The sequence below is a fragment of the Zingiber officinale genome, chromosome 11A (assembly GCF_018446385.1).
Source record: "Zingiber officinale cultivar Zhangliang chromosome 11A, Zo_v1.1, whole genome shotgun sequence".
In the NCBI taxonomy this organism is placed as follows: Eukaryota; Viridiplantae; Streptophyta; class Magnoliopsida; order Zingiberales; family Zingiberaceae; genus Zingiber; species Zingiber officinale.
In genome coordinates, this window is record NC_056006.1 from 19,895,797 (window position 1) to 19,905,807 (window position 10,011).

General features: G+C 41.1%; 1 protein-coding gene across 1 annotated transcript; it reads right to left on the minus strand.

The window, feature by feature from the left end:
• Positions 1 to 9,171: 9,171 nt before the first annotated feature.
• Positions 9,172 to 9,644, minus strand: LOC122031106 (calcium-dependent protein kinase 20-like). The gene is made up of 2 exons (XM_042590190.1): positions 9,486 to 9,644; positions 9,172 to 9,369 (listed from the first exon to the last, which is right to left on the minus strand). The coding sequence occupies exons 1-2, from the start codon at positions 9,615 to 9,617 to the stop codon at positions 9,187 to 9,189; spliced, it is 315 nt and encodes a 104-aa protein (XP_042446124.1). The 5' UTR covers positions 9,618 to 9,644; the 3' UTR covers positions 9,172 to 9,186.
• Positions 9,645 to 10,011: the final 367 nt, after the last annotated feature.

Sequence of the window (10,011 nt, forward strand, 5' to 3'; positions counted from 1 at the left end):
GAGGGCGCGAGCAACACAAGGTGGTCAAAGGGAGGAGCTTGAGAAGCTGTTGACCCTAGGTTGACCATCCGATCTTCTCATTGGCTTGAGAAGATCGTAGTAGGGTCATGACTAATCACAAATTAATTTAATTAATTGCTTGTGTATATGTGATGCATGATTAAGTAATTAATTAGTGTCTAACGATTAGATTAGATCTAAGTCGTGCACATGATGCACCCCACGATTAGATTAGATCTAAATCGAGTATATGATACGCATCATCGTTTAGATTAGATCTAAATCACGTCAACTCTAATGCCTACCGTGCCGTGATACCTATCACTACCTCGATCACATGTGTTGTTGAATCTGCCAAAGCAGAGCAACACATATTATCTTGGTAGGGTACGGAGGGACAATCTTGGTCCCGCTTATCAACGCATGGGCGAATACAAACTCAATTAGATTGAGTATTCCTAGTTAACTCGGTTGGATCGAGTACAACTATAGGCATTCTTCCAATGGTTGGAAAGATAGGACATAAATCACATTTATATTAATTCTTGGGTGTATTAGCCAAAGCTAACTCAAGTTTTAATATAACTACGGATAATGATCCTATAAACAAGAGTTGCATAGAGATGTAATTGGTAATTTGTTACCTACCGTTCATACTAAGTCTTGGGCGTATTAGCCAAAGCTAACTCAAGGGTTAGTATGATGTGGATCTTGTCCCACATGAATTATAGAATTCAGTGGGAGCATCATTTAGTTAAAGGCCTAATTAAATGATTTTAAAGAATATGATATTTATTTTCTACATTTTTCTGTTGTAGATAACCATGACGTCGAATACGAACACTTTCTCCCTGCGTTCTGTTCTTGAGAAGGACAAGCTCAACGGAGCAAATTTCATGGACTGGTACAGGAACTTGAGAATAGTTCTCACCCAGGAACGTAAACTGTACGTTCTGGAGCAGCGCATTCCAGAGGCTCCTCCTGCCAATGCCCCGCGAGCTGACAAAGATGCTTACAAGAAGCATCAAGATGACGCATTAGATGTGTCCTGTCTAATGCTCGCGACCATGAACTCTGAGCTTCAGAAGCAACACGAGTTAATGGGCACTTACGATATGGTTGAACATCTTTGTCAACTGTATCAAGGACAAGCGCGGCATGAGAGATTTGAGATCTCAAGGGCATTATTTCAGTGCAAGTTGTCAGATGGGGCTCCCGTAGGCTCATATGTACTCAAAATGATTGGGTACATAGAGAACCTACAAAGGATGGGGTTCCCACTTGGCCAAGAGCTGGCCACTGACCTGATCTTGTAATCCTTGCCGGATAGCTATAGTCAGTTCATTCTAAACTACAATATGAACGAAATTGACAAGCCACTGCCCGAGCTACTTAGCATGTTAAGAACTGCTGAGCTGAACCTTAAGAAGGCAAAGCCTCACTCTGTTCTGATGATTCAGAAACATAAGGGCAAGCCCAAAGGCAAGGGAAAGTCCCAAGCCAAGGGCAAAGGCAAGACACAGAAGCCTAAAGGAGGGGTTGCCAAGGATGCTACCTGCTTCCATTGCGGTCAGACCGGGCACTAGAAGAGGAACTGCAAGGTGTAGCTGGAAGATCTTAAGAAGAAGCGAAGTAGACTTCCACTTCATGTATATATGTTATAGAAGTCAATCTATCTATTTCTTCATCATGGGTATTAGATACCGGATGTGCTTCTCACATTTGTACTAATGTGCAGGCGCTGAGAAATAGCAGAGCATTGGCGAAGGGCGAGGTGGACCTACGCGTAGGCAATGGAGCACAGATTGCTGCTGTTGCTGTAGGAACTTATCATCTATCTCTGCCCTCTGGGCTTGTATTAGAATTAGATGAATGTTGTTATGTGCCTGCATTAACTAAGAACATAATTTCAGTTTCTTGTTTGGACAAGAAATGTTTCTCTTTTATAATAAAGGACAAATGTTGTTCTGTTTACTTAAAAGATATGTTCTATTGTAGTGCACCTCTGATGAACGGACTCTACATTCTAGACCTTGAAAGTCCTATTTATAACATAAATACCAAGAGGTTCAAGTCAAATGACATGAACCAAACCTATCTCTGGCACTGTAGCTTAGGTCATATAAATGACAAGCGCTTATCCCAGCTCTATAAGGATGGTATGCTGGACTTATTTGATTTTGAATCTTATGAGACGTGCGAGTCATGCTTTTTAGGCAAGATGACCAAGACTCCCTTTAGTGGGCACAGTGAGAGAGCGACTGACTTGTTAGAACTTATACATAGTGATGTATGTGGTCTTTTCAATGTCGCTGCTAGAGGCGGTTATAAGTACTTCATCACATTTACTGATGACTTCAGTAGATATGGTTATGTGTACTTGATGACATATAAGTCAGAATCTTTTGAAAAGTTCAAAGAATTCAAGAATGAAGTACAGAACCAGCTTGGCAAGAGTATTAAGATACTTCGATCAGATCGAGGTGGAGAATACCTTAGCCATGAGTTTTGTGACTACCTAGCTGAGTGTGGGATTCTATCCCAACTCACTCCTCCTGGACACCACAGTGGAATGGTGTATCCGAAAGGAGGAATCGTACCCTATTAGATATGGTATGATCTATGATGAGTCACACAGATCTTCCGACATACCTTTGGGGCTATGCTCTAGACACGACAGCTTTTATACTCAACCGAGTTCCATCCAAGGCCGTGATAAAGACACCATATAGGATATGGATTGGGAGAGATGCCCAGGTGTCTTTCATGAGGATTTGGGGTTGTGAGGCTTACGTTCGACGTCAAGTCTCAGACAAGTTAGGACCCAAATCCGACAAGTGCTACTTTATTGGATATCCCAAGGAAACTAAGGGATATTACTTCTACATTCCCAGTCAGCACAATCTTTCTAGAAAGGGACTTTGTTTCTAGAAAGACTAGTGGGAGTACATTCGAGCTTGAAGAAGTTCAAGATGCAGACCATAGCACTGAAGCCTCGATGGAAGTTGAACTGGAATCACAAAGTGTTGTGGATGATGTTGTTCCACAAAGAGTTGAGGAACAACAACCAGTTTAAGTAGACATACCTCTTCGCAGGTCTGATAGGGTACGTCGTCAGCCAGAGTGATACTCATTTCTCTTGTCTGACTATGATGACGTTGTGCTCATAGAGGATGAGCCTACCACCTATTAGGAAGCTGTGATGAGACCAGATTCCGAGAAGTGGCTAGAGGCCATGAGATCCGAAATGTAATCCATGTACACCAACCAAGTATGGACTTTGGTTGATCCACCTGAAGGGGTAAAACCCATTGAGTGTAAGTGGGTCTTTAAGAGAAAGACTGACATGGATGGACTAATCTATAAGGGTCGCTTGGTAGCTAAATGTTTCAAGCAGATTCATGGTTTTGACTATGATGAAACCTTTTCTCCAGTAGCGATGTTTAAGTCCATTCAGATCATGCTTGCTATTGCAGCATACCATGACTATGAGATATGGCAGATGGATGTCAAAACCGCGTTTCTGAATGGAAACCTACTCGAGGATGTGTACATGACACAACCTGAGGATTTTGTAGATCCACAACATACTAGCAGAGTATGCAAGCTGCATAGGTCCATTTATGGACTAAAGCAAGCTTCTCGAAGCTGGAATCTTCGATTCGATGATGCGATCAAACAGTTTGGTTTCATCAAGAACGAGATGAGCCTTGTGTCTACAAGAAGGTTGTAGGGGATATAGTTATCTTCCTCATATTGTATGTGGATGACATACTACTCATTGGGAAGGACATCCCTTTGCTTCAGTCTGTCAAGACTTGGCTAGGGAGTTGCTTCTCAATGAAGGACTTAGGTGAAGCATCCCGCATTCTAGGGATACAGATCTATAGAGATAGATCTAAGAGATTGCTTGGCCTAAGGCAGGGTACATACATTGACAAGGTACTCCTTCGGTTTGCCATGCAGAACTCCAAGAAGGGATTTCTGGAGATGTCACATGGCGTGAGTCTTTCGAAACTCAAGGTCCCTCTTCTAGAGAGGAGAGAGACCGCATGGATCAGATCCCTTATGCCTCAGCCATAAGATCTATCATGTACGTCATGCTATGTACTCGACCTGATGTCTCGTATGCTTTGAGCATGACGAGCAGAGACCAGTCAGATCTAGGTGAAAGTCACTAGATAGCGGTCAAGAATATTTTTAAGTACTTGAGAAGGACTAAAGAATATTTCTTGATATATGGAGGTAATGATGAGCTAGTTGTAAAGGGTTACAGTAATGCCTGCTTCCTGACCGATCAGGATGATTATCGATCGCAGTCAGAGTTCGTATTTTGCATTAATGGTGGTGCTGTGAGCTGGAAGAGTTCGAAGCAGGACACAGTAGCTGATTCTACGACAGAGGCCGAGTACATTGCTGCATCAGAGGCAGCAAAGGAGGCAGTTTGGATCCGCAAGTTCATCACTGAACTTGGGGTGGTTCCCAGTATCGCTGACCCTATTGAGCTCTATTGTGACAACAATGGAGCTATAGCACAGGCGAAGGAACCTCGCTCACACCAGCGGACCAAACACATACTACGGCGCTTCCATCTCATTCGAGAGATTATCGAGAGAGGAGATGTGAAGATATGCAGAGTACCTACAGAGGCTAACATCGCAGATCCCTTGACCAAGGCTTTGGCACAGAGGAAGCATGATGGTCACACTAGGTCATTGGGGCTTAGAGCCTACACTGATTGGCACTAGTGCTAGTGGGAGATTGTTAGTTAGAGCCCTAGAGCCAATCATTTGATGATTGTATTATGGACTTGTTGTATCATATTCTTATATAAATAAAGGCATTTGTTTTTTGTTATTATATTTACTTGTATTTGTGCCAAATAAACTAAGTATAATAGCGTCCTTAAGTAGAACGTTCTCACCTATATCAATCGGTTAGTTGAACCGATTGTGAGATGATATAGGGAATACTACTCTTAATCATTCCTAGTCGAGTATTAACATTCAGGGACAATGTTAATGCAATAAGACTAGCATGTAGGTCAACTCGATGACTTGATCTCACAAGTCATGGATATAAAGATATCAAGTTGACACATAGGTATGCATTGGAGAATGTATACTGAATGACCCGCCTTGAGAAAGTATCATGGATCGTTATATGAGTGTCATATACTTTCTCATGTGGCTATTAGTATGACTACTAGTCCTTGGACCTGAAGTCACCATAGATCCCTACATAAGGAGTTATGTACTTTGGTTTCGTCAAACGTCATCCGTAATTGAGTGGACTATAAAGGCGATTACTGGATATGTAACGAATTATGCAGAGGGATGTGAGTGATGTAGATGAGATCTATCCCTCCTATATGACGGGAGTGACATCGATATTCTTGATAGAGTGAGACCACGAAGTGCATGGCCATGCCCAAATGAGTCAATATGAGATATTGAGCTCGTTTGATCTAGTGAGTCTACTTGGAGTTCAAGATTTAGATTGGTCAGAGAATGACACGGCCTATGCTTCACATTGATCAATCTATATGTCTTGGATAGAAGGACACTTGTCATATATTGTGAGGAGTCACAATTAGTAGTCACAAAGGTGATGTTGGATCTCAACATTCTTGTAACTTGTGTAGTAATGATGTGTTGCTAGATACCGCTCATTACTTATGCTCCTAAATGAGTTTAGGGGCATTGCCAACGTTACAAGAACCTATAGGGTCACACACTAAGGACAATTAGATGGAGATTAGGTTCATATGATGAACCAAGAGGATTAGATTCATTTGATGAATCAAATTGGATTAAGAGTAATCCTAATTTGGCTAATTAAGTTGGACTCAAGTTGATTCATGTGTTCAATGAGTCTAATTTAGATTATGACTCATTGAATCAATTTAATTAAATGAATTAGATTCATTATATTAAGTTGCTTGAATTAAATCGTTGGATTAGATCAACTTTGAGAGAGATTAAGTCAAGTTTGACTTGACTTGAGAGGAAGAGGAAGAGTTAAGTTTGACTTGACTTTATGCCACATCATTAGTGAGTTGGCATGATGTGGACCAATGATGATGCTCCACATCATCATGGTTACTTAAGTGAGATGTCACCTCATGGAGGTTACAATTCTTCACTTTAATGGTCTCCACATTAATTGTGATTAATGTGAAGGGGGTTACACCTCCTAATGTGGCCGGCCACATCAAGGCAATTGAGGAGGAGTTTTCATTTTTGTGTGTATCTCTCTTTTCTTCTTCCTCCTCAAGCTCTTCCTTCTCTCCCTCTCCTCCTATCTTGGCCGAACCATCCAAAGGTGCTAGCACACCTTTTGTGTGGTTTTTCTCCACCTATTTGTTTGTGTGGATACTTCTAGAGGAGTATCTATTTTGACACTTTCGAGATCCGGCTCCTTGAATGAGCGGAATTCGCGAAGGGCGCACATCAAGGGTAAATCTATTTAATATATAGTTCTAGTGTAGATCTATAGGTTAGTAAACTCGTACTCGTATTTTTCGAAAGTTTTATTCTTCGCACGGATCCGTGGCTTGGGGTTTCGGGGTTTCCGCGACAGAAAAAATAATTTTCGCGATCCGAAAAATCCAACAATGGATAGTTGCAAAAATCACAAAGAGCTCCTCGTTGGCAAGTACCATAAAGTCCCAGTAAAGAGACGGGTGATAGAGGGAGGGGGGACTGGGCTGCTAGGCCCATGCGTTGACGGGGAAGCATGGGTTTTTGGCTGCTCTATTTTACAATCGGAGGGGAGAGTTCGATTGGATGCAGGATTCCGGCAACCGGCCGGACAAGGGGCGGCTCAGGCAAAGTCAATGGAGGGGCACATTCTTTGAAGACACTTGGGAAAGGTGGCCAGCTGGTTTATAATCGGGAGGGAGATTTAAATTTCAAAAGGTGACAGATTTGGGGAAACGAAGTTTGAATTTCAAATCCAAATGGCAACTTGAGCTATGGAAGTGGGCTTTGAGTTCTAACTTGGGTTTGCAACCGACCACCCGAGGGGCACAATTAAGGCCGGTGGGTAATGACCTTCTCCTCCATTAAGGTCTCAGCCCTCCAACCTGCCGGAGCCGCGTACAATTGGGGAGCGAAGAAACCACTCGGCTCAGCGTTTCAAGAAAGAGAAAGCTCCCTGATGGTGTGTAGACCATGGAGCACATATGGAGGGAGGGAGCGGAGACAACTTTCCGTTAATGGCGCTGTCGGCGTTGAGATAAGGGGGTGTGGGGAGGCTGCGGCTGCCATGGTGGAGGAGCTAGGAGGCACTTTTTTGGGGTGTTGTCGCCAGGGAACAGCGTGTTTCCGGATGCCGTCAACACCGAGTCACCCATTTCTTCTGCTGGTGATTGTGCCGGGATGTTGTGGATCAACTTGCACACGGAGATCAGAGCTGCCGGACTAGCGGAGCATGACCGGATATTTGGGAGGATGACGGGATGTTGGGATGATCGACGATGAGAAGAAGTCACGAGTGATGGGATCACATGGATGATGATGATATACATCGGTGCGTAGGAGATGTACAGTCGTGATTATGTCTGTGATTGTGTTTGACGATGATGTAAATTGATGTGCCTGTATATACACCAATCGGATGTCACACGAGTATCTCATCTGATCTGGCTGATGCCGGATGTGAGGAGACCGATAGTATTATTGATTTCTATATATTTTTGATATATCTTATTTACCTTATTATTAAAAAAAAAAGGGTGAGTTGGTATTACTTTATCAATTTAATTTAAAAAATTATTATTGATTAAATTAAAATATAAATAAAAAATAATTCGGCAATTTACCAAATCACGCACTTAAATATCTTAATTGACCAAAAGACGTATGTTACTTTAGTTTTTACCAAAGGGCGCATTTTTTCAAGTGCACTTCCCTTTTTATCCTTCTGACAAATTAAACCTTTTTTTTGTCGTTTTCCTTTTCTCTCTCTTCTCTTTCATATTACCTCTTTCATCAACGAAATGTAAGATTTAGTTATTTTTTTGATAACATTTTAATATATTTAGAGAAGCTAAAATAAACAATGGATAACATAGTTAAACTCCTTGCAACATCAGGAATCCACAGAAACTGAAATGGGTGTAATCTGAGGTCTCTAGGTCCATCAGTGAGTTTTGACCGAAACTCACTGATGGATCTAGAGACCTCAGATTACACCCATTTCAGTTCCTGTGGATTCCTGATGTTGCAAGGAGTTTAACTATGCTATCCATTGTTTATTTTGACTTTTAAAAGGTGTTAAAATAGCAGAAGAAAAAAATCAACAAAAAGGCTCCAAATCAGGCCCATGTTGGGCCTGATATGGAACCATATCAGGCCCAATGTGGGCCTGATATGATTCCATATCAGCCTAACGTGGAACCTTTTTGCTGATTTTTTCTTCTCCTATTTTAACACCTTATAAAAGTCAAAATAAACAATGGATAGCATATTTGAACTCCTTGCAACATCAGAAATCCACAGGAACTGAAATGGGTGTAATCTGAGGTCTCTAGGTCCATCAGTGGGTTTCGGTCAAAACCCACTGATGGACCTAGAGAGCTCCGATTGCACCCATTTCAGTTTCTATGGATTCCTGGTGTTGCAAGGAGTTCAAATATGCTATCCATTGTTTATTTTGACTTTTAAAAGATGTTAAAATAGCAGAAAAAAAAATCAGCAAAAAGGCTCCACGTTAGGCCTGATATGGAATCATATCAGGCCCACGTTGGGCCTGATATGGTTCCATATCAGGCCCAACGTGGGCCTGATATGGTCCATATCAGGCCCAACGTGGACCTGATATGATTTTTCCTTGAGTTTCATACAATGTAGAGAAATTAATTTGATGATAGAAAACCAAGAGTTCTGTTAGTCCTATGATTTAATTGTCTTTTTCTCAAGCATGTTGTGCAAATTGATTCTCTGTTCCTCTGAACATTGTTTTATCAGTATATTGCTGATAGGTCCATCTTTGGATCTTGTTTGGTCAGCAACTCTTGATGAATTTCTTGATGGATCTAGTAGGGTTGTGGCTTGAATTTGTGCCTAATTCTTTGTGTTTGTTTTCCCTTGTCACCCCATAATTGTGTAATGCCAATGGAAATGGTGTGATTGTCATAACCCACAGTCAATTTTTTTTACTTTAAAAAAAAAGATTGCATCTTCAGCAATAACTTACTGCTTCCAATAATGCTTTGACATCTGAATCAGCAACCTGGTGTCTGAGCTTGTGCAAACCATACTTTAACTCATCAAAATTTATCTGCCCTTTTTTGTTGATATCCATATTCTCAAACATTTCCTTTATGTCGGCAATCTCCTCCACAGACAAGTGTTCAGCTATCACCTGCATTAACACAGTTTTAGAATGAACATAATAATACTAGGTGTGTCTTGGAATAATCAGCTGGACAAATGTCAAGCATTCACACAGAAAGAAATCATGAAAGAAAATATTCTCACCCTAAGAGCTTTCTTTTTAAATTTATTCATCACTGAAAATTGCTGGAGTCTTGCTCGAACAGTTTCACCAAGATTTACATTGGGTGCCTTATTGGCATTCTGCAGCCAAGGATGATCTGTAATGTGAATCATGAGGGTAATGTTGAGAATACAGAAGATATGATGCAGTATTAAGGCAAAGGTATTAGCAGATATTGCAATATACTGATAAAACAATGTTCAGAGGAACAGAGAATCAATTTGCACAACATGCTTGAGAAAAAGACAATTAAATCATAGGACTAACAGAACTCTTGGTTTTCTATCATCAAATTAATTTCTCTACATTGTATGAAGCTCAAGGAAAAATCATATCAGGTCCACATTGGGCCTGATATGGTTCCATATCAGGCCCAACGTGGGCCTGATATGATTCCATATCAGGCCTAACGTGGAGCCTTTTTGCTGATTTTTTCTTCTGCTATTTTAACATCTTTTAAAAGTCAAAATAAACAATGGATAGCATATTTGAACTCCTTGCAACACC